General features: G+C 56.4%; 4 protein-coding genes across 17 annotated transcripts; 2 read left to right on the forward strand and 2 right to left on the reverse strand.

Moving 5' to 3' along the window:
* Window positions 1-746: 746 nt before the first annotated feature.
* DDX25 (DEAD-box helicase 25) lies at window positions 747-6,758 on the reverse strand. 7 transcript variants are annotated; one of them, XR_011682781.1, is made up of 11 exons: window positions 6,505-6,758; window positions 5,801-5,936; window positions 5,625-5,717; window positions 5,435-5,537; window positions 4,729-4,843; window positions 4,192-4,369; window positions 3,308-3,545; window positions 2,925-3,087; window positions 2,628-2,816; window positions 1,628-1,893; window positions 747-1,239 (listed from the first exon to the last, which is right to left on the reverse strand). XR_011682781.1 is itself a non-coding variant. In XM_071449813.1 (10 exons), the coding sequence occupies exons 1-10, from the start codon at window positions 6,725-6,727 to the stop codon at window positions 1,175-1,177; spliced, it is 1,503 nt and encodes a 500-aa protein (XP_071305914.1). In that variant the 5' UTR covers window positions 6,728-6,757; the 3' UTR covers window positions 747-1,174. The 7 variants fall into 7 exon arrangements, 3 of the variants coding, with proteins under 3 accessions (XP_071305914.1, XP_071305915.1, XP_071305913.1); XR_011682779.1 differs by having other exon boundaries at window positions 1,628-2,120; XR_011682780.1 differs by lacking the exons at window positions 747-1,239; window positions 1,628-1,893 and adding exons at window positions 1,987-2,120; window positions 2,265-2,399.
* PUS3 (pseudouridine synthase 3) lies at window positions 6,660-13,287 on the forward strand. Of its 6 annotated transcripts, none has more exons than XM_071449816.1 (5): window positions 6,660-6,792; window positions 9,850-10,283; window positions 11,333-11,883; window positions 12,204-12,394; window positions 12,774-13,210. In XM_071449816.1, the coding sequence occupies exons 2-5, from the start codon at window positions 9,897-9,899 to the stop codon at window positions 13,061-13,063; spliced, it is 1,419 nt and encodes a 472-aa protein (XP_071305917.1). In that variant the 5' UTR covers window positions 6,660-6,792; window positions 9,850-9,896; the 3' UTR covers window positions 13,064-13,210. The 6 variants fall into 6 exon arrangements, with proteins under 6 accessions (XP_071305917.1, XP_071305919.1, XP_071305918.1 ...); XM_071449818.1 differs by having other exon boundaries at window positions 6,773-6,819; XM_071449817.1 differs by having other exon boundaries at window positions 6,792-6,920.
* Window positions 7,974-13,393, reverse strand: HYLS1 (HYLS1 centriolar and ciliogenesis associated). Its single transcript, XM_071449834.1, has 2 exons — window positions 13,315-13,393; window positions 7,974-8,928 (listed from the first exon to the last, which is right to left on the reverse strand). Exon 2 carries the CDS (start codon window positions 8,902-8,904, stop codon window positions 8,125-8,127), a length of 780 nt encoding a protein of 259 aa, XP_071305935.1. The 5' UTR covers window positions 8,905-8,928; window positions 13,315-13,393; the 3' UTR covers window positions 7,974-8,124.
* On the forward strand, window positions 13,372-17,274 carry RPUSD4 (RNA pseudouridine synthase D4). Of its 3 annotated transcripts, none has more exons than XM_071449828.1 (8): window positions 13,372-13,674; window positions 14,529-14,564; window positions 14,655-14,820; window positions 15,029-15,230; window positions 15,449-15,542; window positions 15,634-15,784; window positions 16,570-16,667; window positions 16,807-17,274. In XM_071449828.1, the coding sequence occupies exons 1-8, from the start codon at window positions 13,516-13,518 to the stop codon at window positions 16,990-16,992; spliced, it is 1,092 nt and encodes a 363-aa protein (XP_071305929.1). In that variant the 5' UTR covers window positions 13,372-13,515; the 3' UTR covers window positions 16,993-17,274. The 3 variants fall into 3 exon arrangements, with proteins under 3 accessions (XP_071305929.1, XP_071305931.1, XP_071305930.1); XM_071449830.1 differs by having other exon boundaries at window positions 15,651-15,784; window positions 16,807-16,949; XM_071449829.1 differs by lacking the exon at window positions 14,529-14,564 and having other exon boundaries at window positions 13,393-13,674.
* The last annotated feature ends 111 nt before the right edge of the window (window positions 17,275-17,385 follow it).

The raw sequence follows: 17,385 nt of genomic DNA on the forward strand, positions 1-17,385 counted from the left end.
CTGCCACCGGGGCCCCTGCAATCTCAGGGCTGAGGAATGGTGCACTTGCTGTGGGAATGGCAGCATCCTTGCATTCCCCCCACTTGAGAATTTAATCCGAGTGTTCTCTTCTCCACACACAGTATTTTTTTGGCTAAAGGAGGGGAAAATAAACTGCCACTCCCCTGTGGTCAAAGCTGGGGGGTTTGGAGCTGGGGAAGCCAGGCAAGGAGCAAGGTTTGATATTTCATCTCCCACTGTCTGCAACGCCCCAGACCATCAAACATTCATAGGGGCGGCTGTGCCGTAACGCAATGCCAAGGGGCTGGAGCAAGCCAGGGGGGACTTGGGGGTGATTATGGTGAGGGGGATCAGGGAACACACAGCAAAGCCTGGAAAACTACCTTCCATCTCCCATCTCCTTCACTGATCCTTTAATCAGAATTACCAAAATCACACTCTTAATACTAAATGTGTGTACTCTCCACAAGGAGGCTTGAAATGCCCTAAAAGGTTAAAGCTGGTGGCAAGGAACTGCAGAGCCAGGGCCAGGCACCCTCCTGCTACCACCAGGTCCTGCTTCCACCAGTGGCTGCACTCTCAACATGTTTTGGTCACTTTTTGTGCCTCTTCAGGTCAGATTAGAAATCTGGATGAGGAGAGCGGTAGCCAACCCAATAAATGACACCATTGTCAACACTGACCTAATCGAACCTCCTGCAAGGGTAGATGTATTTCAGAGAATTTTGGTAAAGAGGGAGCCATCCTGGTGATTACAAACAATCTCATTTATTAAAGATTAACAAAGGCACAAACACAGCCCAGTCCCAGAGTCCAACTTCTGTCCTCACACTGCTGGGACCCCGAACATTTGGGTTTCAGACCCCTGGGGTCCAATCTCTCTCCCTCACTGATGGGATCCTGAACACTTGGATTTTGGAACCCCCGGGGGTCGGTCCAACCTCCCTCCTGCACTGCCGGGACCCCGAACACTTGGATTCTGCCCCGGGATCTGGGATGGCAGCAGTGGATTCCTGCTGCCACCTAGCGAGACAAGGTTCGCTCCAGCCTCTCCTCAGGCAACACAACAGAACTCAACAGCTTCAGGATACAAGAGAACCGGGAAGTCTTCCCCTGTAACTTTTCCTCCTGTTTAGAACTACAACTTGGATTTGGGAGAACGAATCCCTGCTCCTCACTCAGCTGCGAGCTTCTCCAGCTCGTCCATGTCGTACGGATCCAGCTGCTTGATCGTGGTCTCTGTAGGAAGGAAAGAGCAATTGTTGGGATGCGAGTGCAGAGCTCACTCCCCTAAGCACTGTCTGCACCACCTGAGGGCCCCACGCCAGCCGGGAAGCTCCTGGAGTGCTCACTGCAGCAGGGAAATCAGCTGGGAGAAGTGCAGGGGAAATGGGGTCAGCCTGGAAATCAGCTGGGACAAAGCAGGAGGGGAGCTGGATCAGAGCAGCAGGCAGAGAGCACCAGCAGCAGCAGCAGCAGCAGCAGCAGCACAGAGCTCAGCCTCTGATGTGCCCCCACTCCCTGTTCCCACCTCCACAGCCACACAGGACAGGGAGGGTCTGTACCCTCCAACTGCAACACCACAACATGGAAAGCACAAGTCAGATCACTGGGGGTTCATCCTCACACTGGCTCCTTCTGCCCATGGCTGTGGTTGGGCTCATCCACATGCCAGCTGGTCCAGCTGCTCACTGCTTCTACTCCACAGCAGCAATCTCTACCAGAATGTGTGGCTGGTGTCTTCTCTGCCTGGTGTCTGCCTCAGGCTCACTCCAGGTTCCAAGGACAGGTGAGTATTTGAAGGAACCAAGAGGGCTGAGTGGCTCTGAGGGTGGAGATGTGGAAGGGACACGGTTTCCTGCCCATCAGAAGGCTTCTATAACCTTCTTTCCTCTAAAAATCACAGAGAAAACAGGCACTGGGATTCAAAAAGCCATCAGTGCAGCCCTGGCATCTGGCAAATCCCATGAAAATCCTCTTGATGCTAGCAAGTGACAATCAATTTCCACTCAGGAAAGATTTCCACAGCTGCCACCTCCTCTCCCACAGCCAGGGCTGAGCTGAGCTGGGGCACCAGGTCCCCTGAGACAAGCACTTGCAAGGAAAGGCAGAAAAAATGCCTGAAAAGAGGGAAAAAAAGAAGGTGCTGAGGCATCCTGGGTACTGGTAACATCCCCTGCAAGTTGCACACAACCTCCAGGGCTGCTTCTTGGGAAATTCACCAGCTGGGGAGCAAAAATCACCCTAAAAGCTGTATCTGTCACCTGTTCCCAGTGAGATGGGTCCTGTGGAGAGGAGCAGCCCGACAAGGACTATTTGCCAACAGGAAATAATCCCCGGAAGTGTTCAAGGCCAAGCTGGATGGAGCTCTGAGCAGCCTGGTCTAATGGAAGGTGTCCCTGCCAATGGGAAACGGTGGGAACAAGATGGGCTTTAAGGTCCCTTGCAATTGAGGCCACTCTATGGTTCTGTGAGTGAATCCAAGGCCTGTAACAGCTCAAAGGAAAGCTAAACAAGGCAAAGTGTCTTCCTGTGTGTCCAGTGCATGCAGCTGTACAGAAATTTGCTGGAGGGGATCACAGTCCCAGCCCTGCCTCTGGGAGCAGCGGATCCATGTGGACACTCACGGAAATACTCCTCGATCTTGTGCACCAGGCGCACGGTCTCTCTCTGCACCACGCTGAAGGCGATGCCGCGGTGCCCGAAGCGCCCGGCCCTCCCAATGCGGTGCAGGTAGGTCTCAAAATCCGGCTCGCCGTCCTGATCCATGGGCAGCCCAAAGTTCACCACCGTGGTCACCTGCTGCACATCAATGCCTGCAACAGAGAGAGGGAGGATCCTCTTGGGTTACCTTGTCCCACAGGATCTGCTGCTCAAGCCCAGGTGGAAGAACAGCAGGCCTGGTGCGTTTTGGGCCAGGATACCTCTGGCACAGACGTTGGTGGCGATCAGGACCTTCTCCTTGCCCTCACGGAAGCGCTGGATGACGCTGGCCCGCTGCACCACCGTAAGCTCTGCTGTCAGGATGGCCACTTGGTGCCCGTCCCGGCTCATCTTCCCCGACAGCCAGTCTGCCAGCCTGCGGGTCTGCACACACGGGGAGAGGCTGAGGCCAACAGCTCCCTCTCCAGAGTCCCCTGCCCCTTTTGAGGGAGCTCATGGCAGTTTTTAACACTCCCCTGGGGTCTGCTCCTTTGTTTTGGAGGTTTTGGGAGGAGCCCACTGTGCCCACACTGTAAAATGACCCATTCCTGCAATTCCCAATGGGAGAAGGGCAGTGCAGGGCTCTCCCAGGCAGGCCCCTTACCTGGCAGAAGATCATGACCTGCCCGATGGTGAAGCTGCCATAGAGGTTGCAGAGGGCCTTGTACTGCTCATCTGAGCTCTGGCACACCATGAAGTACTGCCTGATGTTGCTCAGGGTGAGCTCCTCCTCCCGCAGCTTGATCACGATGGGGTCGGGGATGATCCGTTCGGCAAAGGCTCGCACGGGCTCCTTGTAAGTGGCTGAGAACAGCAGCACTTGGCAGCTCTTGGGAAGAGCCCTGGGGCAGGGAAAAAGCTCTGTCAGCCCTGGAGAGCAGCTGCTGCTGCCCAGGAGGACAGAAACACTAATTTAAACTGATTTTGTGTTGCCTTCAGTGGAAAGGGAAGCGAAGATGGCTGACAACAAAGATGGAAAGAGACTTTTTACAAGAGTCTATAGTGACAGGAAAAGGGGGAATGGCTTCACACTGAAAGAAAACAGGTTTAGATGTTAGGAGGGAGTTCTTCCCTGTGAGGATGGTGAGGCCCTGGCATAGGTTGTCCAGAGCAGCTGTGGCTGCCCCATCCCTGGAAGTGTTGAAGGCCAAGCTGGATGGAGCTCTGAGCAACCTGGTCTAATGGAAGGTGTTCCTGCCAATGAGAAAGGGTGGGAACAAGATGGGCTTTAATGTCCCTTGCAATTGAGGCCATTCTATGGTTCTGTGAGTGAATCCAAGGCCTGTAACAGCTCAAAGGAGAGCTAAACAAGGTGAAGTGTCTTCCTGTGTGTCCAGTGCACACAGCTGCACAGAAACACAGACTTGTGGACAAGTCTCTTTGGCACCATGGGCACACTCTCACAGCCCTTTGGTGACAGATGCCTTTAAAGCTACAGGAGAGAAGGGAGAGCAGGGAATCAGGGCAGCAGCTCTCAGCAATGCTCACCTGTGGATGCGGATGCTCTGACAGGAGAGGCCCTGCGTGTCGATCATGATGTCAGCCTCATCCAGCACGAACAAGGAGATCTTTGTCAGGTCCAGGATGCGTTGTTTGAAGCACCAGTCCAGGGTGGTGCCTGGTGTTCCGATGATGATCTGCTCCTCCAGCACTGTGCCCTTCAGAACTGCAAGGGGGCAAAAGGCATTTGGCTGCCTCCAGGCATGGAGCTCTCTGCTGCTCTGTGTTTTCCCTTGGCTTGCTCAGACTCTGGCTGCTCAGTGATGCCTTCAAGGGGTCATCATGACACTTCCCTACAGCCTTGAGGCATGGGAACCACCCCCATATGGGAAAAGGGAGTGTGCAAACAGCTAGTAGTGGTGGAACAGCCTCCTCAGCAGGAGAGGGGGACAGACACGACGTTATTGCCCTTCATGGATGGGGATGTCTGGGCAGTCCCTGGTAGCTCCAGGCTCTAAGAGAGGATCCCTATGCTCCCTCCCTGTTTCTGCAGCAGTGCTGGGAGCTGTGCTGGGCTGGACTCACCTCGGTTTCCCCGGACAGCGTAGTTCACCTTGATGTCCGTGCAGAACTTCCCAATGGTGCGCACCACCTGCCCGATCTGCAGAGCCAGCTCGTAGGTGGGAGCCAGGCAGAGGCACTGGCAGGAGAGCAGAGGAAGGAGCTGTCAGGCCCAGGATGGGGCACACGGGGCAGAGGAGCTCAGGAGCATCCCACAGCACTGAGGCACAGGGGATGGGGCAGCACGGTATGGCTGCAGGCTCAGGAGCTGGGCTGTGCTCCCAGCTCCAGCCAAGGGGGCAGAAAGAAGCTGCTGCTGCTCATTTTGAGGAGGAAATGCATCTCTCAGAAGCGTGGCGCAGCTTGTTCCTGTGCCCTAGTTCAGTCACACTGACCATATGTACAAAAGGAGATCTTACATGGCTGGAAACTGCTGGCAAAGCTGGTTCTGCACCCAGAGAGGGCACTAGGAGTATCTGACCACCAGAAACCAGCAGTGTCTGCAGCTGCTCCTCAAACCTAAATTCCAGGGTAACTGAAGCCTGGATTGATCCACTCTGGCAATCCTGAGGTGGGCACTGTGCTTTTGGTCCTACCTGGTGGTTTATCATCCCACTCCAGTGGGTAAAGTCACACAGGAACTGGGACAAAGCCCAGAGCTCTGCCCCCAGCAGTGTCCTGGGCGCCTGGGCCAACCCCTCCTGCAGCAGCTCTCCCTGTCCTGCGTTACCTGCGGATATTTCTCGCTGGCACTGGCTCTGCTCAACATGGCCAAGACAAAAGCTGCTGTTTTCCCTGTCCCTGACTGGCTCTGGGCAATCAGATTTTGGGGCCTGCAAGGCAAAAGCAGCTTAGTGCAATGCAGGGGTCGGGTGCTGGGATGCTGTGAGGAGCCGGGGCTCAGCCGTGTTCCTACTCACGGGTAAGCCAGCATGAGGGGCAGAGCCTGCTCCTGGATTTTGGATGGTCTGTTGAAGCCCATCATATAAACCCCCTGCAAGAGCTCCTTCTTCCTGTGGAAACAAAGCAGCAAGTGCCCATGTGAAGGAGGCTGGTGCGATGGAGAATGGTGGGGCTGGGGGCTGTGGCAACTCACAGGGGCAGCTCCTCAAAGGTCTTGATGGAAAAGAGCGGGGAGCTGGGGTCTCGCTGCAGGATCTCCACATGCTGCTGGGACTCCACCAGGGACGTGTGGATCAACTTGTTCATCAGTGACAGCTCAGCCAGCGGCACTGGGAAAGGCAGCAATTCCATAAATAAAAACGGAATCGCAGAATCGTTAGGGTTGGGAGGGATCTCTGGAAATCATCCAGTCCAAAGCCCCTGCACCAAGGCAGGGTCAACTGGAGCAGGTGACACAGGAACGTGTTCCTGTAGGTCTGGAATGTCTCTAAAGAGGGAGAATCCAGGACCTCCCTGGGCAGCCTGTCCCAGCGCTCTGCCGTTCTCCGTGTCAAGAAGTTCTTCCTCATGCTGAGGTGGAACTTCTTGTGTTTTAGTTTACAACAAGGAGCTTGTAATGAGAATCCTCTTCTCTCTCCAGAGGATTTCTTATTGTTCTGTGAGTTCATTAGAAACACTGCAGGCAACATCCATTATTCCAGACTTACTATCACCATATTCATAAATGACCATCTAAACACACTGCACTGAGCCCTTCCCTCCTCTTAATTAAACACCCTCTCCATTCAATTACGGCTAATTGTCGTGGGCCGCCCCTCCCTCGGGACCCCGCGGGGGTCGGTCCGCGCTCGGCGGGGCTCGGAGCGCGGCTGGCACCGCGCTCCCCTCCGGACCCACCTCTCTCCTCGTCCTCCGGCTCGGGCGGGAGCGCGGGCGGCGCGGCGGGCGCGGGGAGCAGGCCGAGCCCGCGGGCCGTGCCCCGGCCGGGCCGCTCGGGCCAGCGCAGCCCGGGGCAGCGGGAGCCAGAGCGGCGCGGAGCCGCCCCGTGCCATGGGCAGCCCGGGCCGGAGCCGCCGCCCGCCGGGCCGAGCCCGCGGAGCCCGCGCTCCGCCCCCGCCATGGAGCCGTCCCACAGTGCCGGGGCGCCGGATGGGGCGGGAACATCCGGCACCGGAGCGGGAGCGGGTACGGCCCGGGGAGCGGCAGCCCGCGGTGGGGGGGCGTGCTTGGGGAGCTGGGCACCGGCACCGCGTCGGGCGGGGAGGGGCCCCTGCTGCACACGGGGACTCCGGAGGGTGCCCGCACTCGTCCCTGTAAGGTTTGGATGGCTCCTGGGGCACAGAGCCTGTCGCACAGGGTGCTGGGAATCCCTGCGGAGTTGGGGACCGTGGAGGAGGGAGGGTGCCTGTCTCCAGCAGGGTTTGGGGGCTGTGTCCCCCTGCCCGTAGGATGCTGAATCCTGGGACACCAAGAGGGAAGGAGGTGTCCCCAAGGTGATGGAGATGCAGGGATCTCATGGAGTTTTGGGGTGTCCCTGGGGTGTTGGGGTACAGGGACCCCATAGGGCAGTGAGGGTCCCGAGTTGCACAGAGGGATCCTACATGGGGCCAGCACTGGTCCCCATAGGGTTTTGGGTATCTCTAGGGAATAGAGACTGCCCTATAGTGGGCATTGTGTGGTCCCTGGGGAGTTGGATGACAGGGACCATGTAGAGCAGGAAGGGTCCCCCTGCTGCAGTCAGGGACCTCACAAGCTCTGAGAGGGGAGGGATGGGGCCCTTGGGTGCTGAAGGAACAGGGAGGCTGTAGGGTTGGGGTGCTGTCCCCCATAAGAGATTGTGCCCCAGAATCCTTGAAACCCTCCCCAAAGACCCCTTCACAGATGGATGAGGATCCACAGGGTGCTGGAGAGTCAGGGACCTCCAACCTGGAATGTCCCCCAAGATGCCAGAACCCCTTCACTGTGGGATGGCAGCCAGGTCCTCAATCTTCTTTGTGCCCCATCTGGGATCACCTCCCAGGGAGGTTCAGGGGAGGCTGGACACAGAATTCCAGGCTGCAGCAGTCACATGTTTCCCATCATCCTGCTCCCTTTTCCAGCCATCCCACTGAGCTTTTGGGGACCCTTTCCTGCACCAGAACTGCCACCTTTTCAGTCCATTCCCATATCTTGGAAAAAAATTAACACTAGGAATAGTAATAACACTACTAGTAGTGCTAATAATACCTTGCTTCCATCCTAAAGCTCCTTTATTTTAAAGATGAGGTAAAATAAGGCAAAGGCAGCAGAGTTAGGTGATGCAGAGATAAGTCTGGAATAATGGATGTTGCCTGTAATGTTTCTAATGAACCCACAGAACAATTAGGAATCTTTGCAAATGCTTTATTGAGAAAGATACTGCCGAGACATTGCAAAGAAAACCTCCTCCACACCAAAACTTAAGCTGCTTGAAGTGTGCCGGGGGATTTTCCAGACGACGGAGGATGTTGAGGAGAAGAAAGCAGCGGGGCCGTGGCTCTAGGAGGTGGTGTTCCGGCGGGGCATGTTGCAGTGGGCCAGGTCCCAGCGCACGCCGAAGCGCAGCGAGTCGCGCTTCTTCGTCGTGGGCACCTCGTACGTGTTGGGGACCAGGCGCTTCTGCACCCGGCGCGGCAGCCCCGACTGCAGCATCTGCGTCCGCGTGGCCCAGCGCAAGCCCTGGTGTGAATCCTGCCCGGGAAAGCGGAACCTTTCCCAGTCTTGCCTATATGCATTGAGTCTGGCCACCGGGTCAGTTCTCTTCACTCTCTCAGCCTGTGGAGCAATGTAAGCCGGCACCGTGGGCGATCGCCCGCGTGGTATGGAGCGCTTGGATGTATTGTCGCTCCCAAAATCCCCGAGGAGAGAGTAGGGCCTGTCCTCAAGGAGCCAGTCATCATCCTCATAGTGCAGGAAGTCCTCCAAGGTGCCACTGGTAGTCTCTGTTCCCCCTTCAGAGATGGTGTCATCCATATAAGTCCTGGAATGCCCCAGATTCCATGGATAGGTGTTTATATCGGACTTGATGCTTGGTGACTCATCAGAGACCTCCACCCTTCCATCAGGTCTGTGCCTCAGCACTTTCCTCTTCATCACCAACCTCCTGGTTTCCCTCTGATCCATGGGAAGGTCTGACTGTGTGCCAGAAAGGATGGATGAGTCAGCATAGGGATCATCCTGGAAAGACGATGGCATGTCGCTGCATCCCTGCCAGGAGCTCTGCGGGCTCAGATCAGCTGCCAGCTGCTCCTCGCGCTCTGCTCTTAGCACCTTCTCCATGGTTCCCACCAAACTGGGTGGATTCTGCAGAAAAAGAAACCAGGGTTAATTTATTGCAGTACATTCAGGTTGGCTAAAGATGTCAAAGGGGTTCTGATGCTCAAGTTTTTGGGTTGAGGGGTGTTGATTTAGGTTGGGGGGTGTCCTCAGTGCACTGCTAAACCTCCTGCTGCCAGCAGAAGGCTCTTCCCAACAGTAATACAAACACAACCCCTAAATTCCTGCTAGAAAACTACACTAAAATTAATTATGTGATAAATTAAGTACTCATGGAAAAACAGAGGGCAGGTTCCACGCACTGGATGAGAGATTAATGGTCTTTCCTTGTACCTCTGCTTCTAAACCCACAATATTTAGTCATAATTTAATCAAGAGGCATCCAAGAGGCTGTTTCACTTCCAGAGGAGGGAAGGGCTCAGTGCAGTGTGTTTAGATGCTCATTTATAAGTCTGGTGATAGTAAACCTCCAGCCCTGTGACAAAAAGGGATCCAGACACAGATTCCACTCTCAGCACAGGTTTAGGATCTCTTTAAGGCAATTAAAAAAGCCACAAGTGTTGCTGGTGCCGCTGGGAGCAGTGGGAGCAGATGGCGGGGCAGGATGAGTGGCAGCCGTCAGCACGCTGTCTGCAGCGGGGATGCAGGTGTGAAAGAGACAAGGGCTCCGTGACGGCTCGCAGGGAACGTGCTGCTGCTGACAGAGCAGATCCCATCAGCTGGGGGAAGAGGAGTGATTGAAGAGCCCAAAAAAAGAGATTTGAGTGAAATGAAGCTGCCCGAGCTAAGAACCAGTGGCCCTGCTCTGCCTGTGCTCCTCTGGGAACACCAAGGGGCTCAGACAATAAAGACTGACTCTGTTGCTAGCAGTTATTTTGCAGAACAAGCCTAGAGATGTAATAAAAACCACATAAAAATGCAAATCCACCACTTTTTCTCTCCCTGCAGACCCCAAGGATCCATCAGCAACAAACTGACACTCCAAGGTGGTGGCTATGGCTGCGGAGAGCACGGCTACTGACCACGAGCAGCTCCTGAGGAGGGTGCAGGAGCTGGAAGTGGAGGTGAAACGGCTGCAGGAGAAGCTCCAGGAGGACAAGGAGGGTGCTGGGAGGAGAGAGGCTCCTCCAGCCTCTGGGAAAGCCAGGAAACGCCAACAACGGCCCTTTGATTTCGGTGCCCACAGCCGCAGACACGTGGCACTGCGCATTGCCTACCTGGGCTGGGGCTACCAGGGCTTTGCCAGCCAGGAGAACACCCCCAACACCATCGAGGAGAAGCTCTTTGAAGCCCTGAAGAAGACAAGACTGGTGGATGACAGACAGACGTCCAACTACCACCGCTGTGGGCGCACGGACAAGGGCGTCAGTGCCTTTGGGCAGGTCAGCATCTCCATGGGGGTTCCTGTCGGTTTTCCTGGGGGGGATGGAGTTCTGATGGGATTACTGCTTGGATTTGTTCTTGAAAAGCCATCAGCTCTTAACCCTGGAAGTGAACCTGGCAATGGCTTTCTGCATGTGCAATGATGATTTCAGGCCTTTGAAGCCTTTTTAGTGCCATTTCTCCCCCATATTAGTTGTTTTCCAGGGTCCTGTTTTAGGAGGATAAAACGTGTTTTAGGCTGCAGGTTCCCCAATAGCTTGGTGATGCCCTGCCCTCAGCAGGGCCCTTTCAGCTGATTTAATTTGCCAACCCTACAAAAACCCAAAATCTCCAGGAACCGGCTCACTTCCTGCAGCATCAGGCAGCTGAATTCCTGCACAGAAGGGTCTGAGGGGAGCTGCAGCCAGCGGAAGGGAGTGTGGGAGTGGGAGCTGGAGGGAGGGAAGCAAGCTGGCTGCTTGGTGGGCATGGAGCCATGAGGCTGGCTGAGATGCTGGGGAGAGAGCAACCTTGGTGGCAACTATGGGGCTGGCTCTCCTTTCTTCTCTCCCAGCACAGAAAGCAAGGCTGGCATAGGTTTAACTTCAAATGGCTGCTCTGCTCTCCTTCACAGGATGAGCTACATGAAATCAGGGCATTTGGTGCCTTCTCTTGCACCACTTCAGCACACGGCACCCACGGTGGGAATGAACTTGTTCCCACACCAGGCTTCCCGGCCAGCCAGGCTGTTACTGCCTTCAAGTCATCACCTCCAGCTTGAGAAAAAAAAAAAAAAGCACATTATAACCCCGTGACTAAAGATGAAGCCGTTCCGAGACTGTGCTACGTAGGCAGCCTGCAACTTTCCCTGTTTTATTAATGGAATCCATGGCATCTGCTCGGGTCCTCAGAGGCACTCACAGCTCTGCCACGGCAGGATTGCCTGACTGAAGCCACCTTCATCTGTAGGAGATCCTGGATTTATTTCCCAGGTGTGGGAAGACTTGGCTCCACATGCTGCTGCGCCCATCCATCCGCGCTCTAATCCTGGCTTTCCTCATTTCTGCAGGTGATCTCCCTGGATCTCCGCTCCAGCCTGCCAGAGGGGCAGCAGCTCAACGGCCACGAGGCTGAGGGGCAGCAGGAGGAGCTCCGCTACACCCACATCCTCAACAGGGTGCTGCCACCCGACATCCGGGTGCTGGCCTGGGCCCCCGTGGGGCCGGAGTTCAGTGCCCGTTTCAGCTGCCTGAGCCGCACGTACCGGTACTTCTTCCCCTGTGCCCAGCTGGATGTGGCACTCATGGACACCGCGGCCCAGCGCTATGTGGGCACCCACGACTTCCGCAACCTCTGCAAGATGGACGTGGCCAACGGGGTGCTCAACTTCCAGAGGACGATCCTCAGCGCCAGAGTGACCTGGGTGGACCGGGGAGGAGAAGCCAGGCCACGGGATCCCTTCCGGCTGTGCCAGTTCGAGGTGACAGGACAGGCGTTCCTGTACCACCAAGTGCGCTGCATGATGGCTGTGCTCTTCCTCATCGGCCAGGGCATGGAGAGCCCGGATGTCATTGATGAGCTGCTGAACGTGGAGAAGAACCCCCGGAAACCACAGTACAGGTAGGGATTGGTCTGGAAAACACAATGGGCTGCTCTTCAGAGCAACAGCTGTGCCTGGAGTGCTGCTGGCAAGCCATGCCAGCACATGAAGCAGTTTCACGCATGGAAACAGACTGCCGGTGGCCTCACTGGAATGTATCCACAAGGATCTCTGTTTTCTTGCTCTTGAGCAAAGTTTTGATAGCTGTACTCCTTGGTATTTGGTGAAAATTAAGTTACTTTTTACTCAGAAAGGAAGTTCTGTGAAGGTTAGGGCTGGTTTTGGCAGATCTGTTGTTTTTGAGCCTTTTTGTGGTTCCTCCTCCTGTCCTTGTCCCCAGCATGGCGGTTGAGTTCCCCCTGGTGCTGTATGACTGCGAGTTCCCAGACCTGCAGTGGCTCTACGACCCAGAGGTGCAGGGCTTCAACGTGACACACTTGCAGCAGCTCTGGGCCAGCCACGCTGTCAAAACCCACGTGCTCCGGGACATGTTGGCAGGGCTGGATGCTGCTCCCGTGGCCACCAGAAATGGTAAAGGGAGTCTGGGGGGAATAGCTTGGAATGTACACTGACAGACAGTAGGGTTAGATGGGATATTGGGAAGAAATTCTTCCCTGTGAGGATGGGCAGATGGCACAGGGTCCCCAGAGAAGCTGTGGCTGTCCCTGGATCCCTGGCAGTGTTGAAAGCCAGGCTGGGCAGGGCTTGGAGCAATCTGGGGTAGTGGAAGGTGAAGGTGTCCCTGCCTGTGTCAGGGCATGGAATGAAATAAGCTTTAAGGTCCATTCCAACACAACCATGATGGGATTCTAGGAATTACAGAGGATTAACTGCTTAAAAAAAAGAAGGAAAAAAAAAAAAAACCAGAAAGTACGGGATAATTAAATGTTGTTTTTCCATGATGTCACAGGTCCAGAGAGCAGCCTGGTGCCCTGGGGTGAGCTGCAGCCCCCACTCCACAGTCAGATCAGCGGCTTCGTGGAAGGGGTCCAAGCCCGCACCTACAAGCCCCTGCTGGCCCGGCCCCGATGCGAGGGGCTGGAGGCCCGGATCGAGCACTTCGTGCGGAGGGGCCGCATCGAGCCGCCCCAGGGGCCGGGGCTGCCGGGGGACTGGGCCGGGGAGCCCCCCGAGGGCAAGCGGGGCAGCAGCGGAGCCCCCGAGCAGCTGCCCAAGAGGATCTGTATGGATACCGAGTGACAGGGCACCTCGGCATGGGGGCAGCAGACGCTTCACCCCTTTTTTAAATTACTGTAATTGAAAAAAAAAAAAAAAGTGTTTTTTCACTGCTATTTTTTTTATAAATCTCAAGAAAACCAGCGGAGCGGTGTTGTGTTCTGGTTTGAGGGCAATGGGAGGGGGCTCAGCGCCCCCAGCGCAGTGAGGCAGCACTGAGGGGATGACTGAGGCTGTACGGGCTGGGACCCCCCACCCCTCTCGCTCCCCGGTACCTCCGGCCCGGCCGCGCCGCTCCCGCTGCTCCGTTGTGCCCCCGCAACTGCCGCCGCGGTTTAAACACCCCCGCGCGCCGCCATTGGCCAGCGCGGCTGTCGCTCAGCAGGCGACACCTTCCCATTGGGCAGGCGCTCCGTGGTGCTGCACCCGCGGCGCCGCCATTGGCCGGCGGAGGGACGCGGAGAAGGAGGTAGAAGATGGCGGCGGGCGGCGGCGCGGCGAGGCGCTGTTGGCGGAGCGGCGCGGGCCTGGCCCGGACTGTGCGTGGCGTCTGCGGGAGCGGACGGGCGACGGCGGCTCTGCGGGCGGAGGAGCTGGCGGAGCGGCTGCGGAAGAGCGAGGAGCAACAGCGAGAGGTGAGCGGAATGCGGGCCGCTGGGCCCGGCGTGTTCGGACTACAAGTCCCGGCGTGCATAGCGCGGGCGGGCACGGGGAGCGGGACTCGCGGTGAGGGATCGGGGGGGATCGGAGAAAACCCATCCAGTTCCACCCCTGCTGGGGCAGGGACACCTTCCCCTTGACCAGGGTGCTCCCAGCTCCTTCCAAACCTGGCCTTGGGCACTCCTTGATGGGGCAGTGCTCTGGGCAACTTGTCAGGGCCTCACTACCCTCGCAGGGAAAATTTCTTCCCAGTATCCCCCCTAACTCCGTGTTTTGTCGGTGTGAAGCCATTCCCTCTTATTCTGTCACTCCAGGCCTTTGTGCAAAGTCCCTCTCCAGCTCTCCTGGAGCCCCTTTAGGCACTGGAAAGGGCTCTGAGCTCTCCCTGGAGCCTTCTCCAGGTGAGCACCCCCAGCTCTGCCAGCCTGGCTCCAGAGCAGAGGGGCTCCAGCCCTGGAGCAGCTCCGTGGCCTCCTCTGGGCTCCTCCAGCAGCTCCAGCTCCTTCCTGTGCTGGGACCCCCGAGCTGGAGGCAGCTCTGCAGGTGGGGTCTCACCTGGGGGCAGAGGGGCAGAATCCCCCCCTGCCCTGCTGCCCAGGCTGGGGATCAGCCCAGCACAGGGGGGGTTCTGGGCCAGGGCCTGTCCAGCTCTCCCCCACCTGCACCCCAAGTGCTTCTCCCAGAGCTGCTCTCCATCCCTTCATCCCCAGCCTGGATGATCCTGGGGGTTGCCCTGGCCCAGGTGCAGCACTTGCCCTTGGCCTTGTTGACCCTCAGGAGATTCCCCAAGGCCACTGACTGAGCTTGTCCTGATCCCTCTGGATCCCAGGCTGTTCCTCAGTCATGGAGCAGGAGCACAGGGAAGGCGAGCACGTTGCTGCAGGTGCCAATGCAGGTTTGTGTGAGAGCCAAGAGCAGTTTAAACCCCACCACTGGTGTCTCCTTCTCTCCTCAGATCCCCAAGGACCCGACGCAGCGATGGCTCCGGGAACTCACTGCAATGAGCCAACAGATGCAGCAGGTTCACCCCAATGTCCTGGCCAAGATCCTTAAGCAGAGAACTCTATACCAGAATGAGGAGATTGTGGTGATAGACAAACCCTACGGGCTCCCTGTGCACGGTGAGGGCGAGTGGGGAATGGAAATGGCTCCGTGGTGCTTATGGGGATTCTCTGTCCCTGCCCTTCCTGTGCTGGGGTTTCCCTTCCCAGGGAGGGTTCCAGGGGCTTGGCCACTGTCAGATCTCGGCCTTCCCCTGGCATTTTGGGGTGATTTAGGGTGCATGGGGAGTACAAGAGGTGAGACTCCTTGCTGCCCTGGGTCACACAGGTGGCCCTGGCATCAAGAACTGCATCGCTGATGTGCTGCCCATTTTGGCCAAGATGCTGGAGAACATGAAAGCTGAGCCCCTCCACCTCTGCCACCGGTTGGACAAGGAGACCACGGGTGTGATGGTGCTGGCACGGAGCAAGGAGGCAGCAGAGAAGATCCGTCTGCTCTTCAAAACCCGTCAGGTGGAGAAGATCTACTGGTAGGAAAGGCTTAAGTGAAGATGGGGCTGTGAAAGACATTTAAAAAGAGGGTGAGGGGACAATCCCTAGGGTCTGAGGGCTTTGTGGAAGTAGGGGGTATTGCTTATCTCCCCCTTTCAGCACCATTTTATGGGACTGGGTCATGGGAGAGGGGCTGAGGGGAGGGTTCCCCTCCTGTGAGAGCAACACCCCACAGACCTCTGCTTTCCCTTTCCAGGGCAATCGTCCTGGGGGACCCGGACCCTGTTGAGGGCGTTGTGGAGATCCCCATTGTGGAGAAGGAGGTGCAGAGCCACCAGTCCCACTACAAGGTGAGTCCTGTGTGCCCTCAGCTGCCATTCTGGCCAGGCAGCCCCAGCATCCCCTCCTGTCTGCCCCAACTCCCCTCTCATCACCCTCCAGATGACGCTGGCTCCCAGGTACCGCGTGCGTCCGGAGGACGGCAGGGTGGTGAAGGCCCGCGGGGATCGGCACGCCGAGCGCGCAGTGACGCGGTACCGCCGGCTGGCTGCTGCCTCCGCCTGCTCCCTGCTGCAGCTCCAGCCCATCACCGGTGAGTGGGGCCTGCCCTGGGGCTGATCTGCTCTCTGTGTGTGGGAATCTATAAAATTAGAGGGGTTTGGGAAAGCTGCAAAAGGCAGGCTCCAGAGACAGCAGAACTGTGATTAGAGCTAAGCAGCAGCCATGAGATTGGTCAGCAGAAAAATTATTTAAACTGTAGAAAAGCAAAGACAAATAGAACAATGGTCTGTGTATTAACGCTTGTCTAGAATAACTCTCTAAGCTACAGAAAAGTTTATCTAGCAAGATACTAGGAAGGTTGAAGCTTAATAATGGAGCTCTGTGCATTGTGTTTTAAGGCTCACAAGCAGGTATTTTATTTGAAATAAGCAAGCATTGTTTTAACCAAAGGTATGTGTGCTTATAGTGGTTAGACAGAACTACTGTCAATGTGCTTTTGCTTTGTGTGATTGGTCAAAAAACTTATAAAGTGAGTTGTAACATTAAATTCTTGGTCTGCTGCCTGGGATGTGAGCTTCTGGCATCTTCCCATTGTCATAATGATGTAATGAGACTGATGCTGGAAAATAAAACAGCTCAAGGCACGTTCCACAGCAATCCCATCCCGTTCGTGATTTGTACACAGCCCCCTGCCGGCGTCACTGTGCAGTCAGCAGCAGCTCTGGAAGGGGGAACTTGTCATTAGACAAGACTTTGTCCCATTTCTAGGACAAAGCTCTGGGTGCTGGCTGCCAGTGATTTTGGCACAGCTTTGTCCAGCACTGAGGGTGAGCCCAGCTGGATGTCAGCTTTCTCTTCTTCCCTTTTTCTCCTTAGGGGTGAAGCACCAGATCCGGGTTCACCTGGCCTATGGCTTGGGATGTCCCATCCTGGGGGATCACAAATACTCGCACTGGAGCAAACTGGCGCCCCAGGTAAGGCAGGTCTTGCACTGGGGAGCAGCTGGAGCTGGATACGGCCCCTTGTGTCCCCCAGCTGCTCATGGACTGGGGATTTCAAGTCCCAGCTGAAAAGCTGCAATTTTGAAGGGAACATTTTCTGTCCTTGCTGCAGAAGCTTCCTGAGCTCACCCTGAGGAGGCTGAAGCTGGAGCAGAGCAAGGCTCGGCACTTGCCCCTGCACCTGCACGCCCACCGCCTCTGCCTGCCCCTGGGCCAGCCCTTAGACTTTGTCTGCAAGCTGCCCCTCTTCTTCCAAAAAACCCTGAGGAAGCTAGAGCTGGACATCCCTAAGGACTGACGAGGCAGGACTGGAATGGTGCCATGTTTCTCCACATCTCCTGCACGTGGCAGCAGCTGTGCCCACCTTGGAGCCAGTGGTGGGGTAAAGCCTGCAGTGTCTGTGCTGGTGCTGATGTTGCTGGATTCAGAGTGGGTGCCTACATGTGCTTCTGGCCCAGGAAAGCAGGTGGACATACTGAGGAGCCTCTAGTAGAGACGAACAAGGCTGGGTGAAAGCTGGGCTTTGCCTGATTTGTGTTTTGAACTTGTCTCTGGGCAATAAAGGTTCCAATTCCCTTGAGGGAAGGTGGTGTGTGTCTCTGTGCTCTGGCTGGGTGGGACTCAGTCCCTGTGTAGGTTTGAGCAGACCTGTTGCAGCCCCTCCCAGATTGTGGAACTCTCACTTGTCTCT

This window comes from Agelaius tricolor, unplaced genomic scaffold, assembly GCF_023055355.1.
Source record: "Agelaius tricolor isolate 1412-34295 unplaced genomic scaffold, bAgeTri1.0.p SCAF_29, whole genome shotgun sequence".
NCBI classification, from domain to species: domain Eukaryota; kingdom Metazoa; phylum Chordata; class Aves; order Passeriformes; family Icteridae; genus Agelaius; species Agelaius tricolor.

Coding starts and splice junctions, on each gene's coding strand:
- RPUSD4 (XM_071449828.1), top strand. CDS start 13,516: ATGGCGGCGGGCGGCGGCGCGGCGAGGCGCTGTTGGCGGAGCGGCGCG. Junction 15,785..16,569: donor GCAGCTCCAGCCCATCACCG/GTGAGTGGGGCC, acceptor TTTTCTCCTTAG/GGGTGAAGCACCAGATCCGG. Junction 16,668..16,806: donor GGAGCAAACTGGCGCCCCAG/GTAAGGCAGGTC, acceptor TCCTTGCTGCAG/AAGCTTCCTGAGCTCACCCT.
- HYLS1 (XM_071449834.1), bottom strand. CDS start 8,904: ATGGAGAAGGTGCTAAGAGCAGAGCGCGAGGAGCAGCTGGCAGCTGAT.
- DDX25 (XM_071449812.1), bottom strand. CDS start 6,727: ATGGCGGGGGCGGAGCGCGGGCTCCGCGGGCTCGGCCCGGCGGGCGGC. Junction 4,370..4,728: donor CGCTGTCCGGGGAAACCGAG/GTGAGTCCAGCC, acceptor GCCCCCTTGCAG/TTCTGAAGGGCACAGTGCTG. Junction 2,817..2,924: donor CACCAACGTCTGTGCCAGAG/GTATCCTGGCCC, acceptor TCTCTGTTGCAG/GCATTGATGTGCAGCAGGTG.
- PUS3 (XM_071449816.1), top strand. CDS start 9,897: ATGGCTGCGGAGAGCACGGCTACTGACCACGAGCAGCTCCTGAGGAGG. Junction 10,284..11,332: donor GCGTCAGTGCCTTTGGGCAG/GTCAGCATCTCC, acceptor TCATTTCTGCAG/GTGATCTCCCTGGATCTCCG. Junction 12,395..12,773: donor TCCCGTGGCCACCAGAAATG/GTAAAGGGAGTC, acceptor ATGATGTCACAG/GTCCAGAGAGCAGCCTGGTG.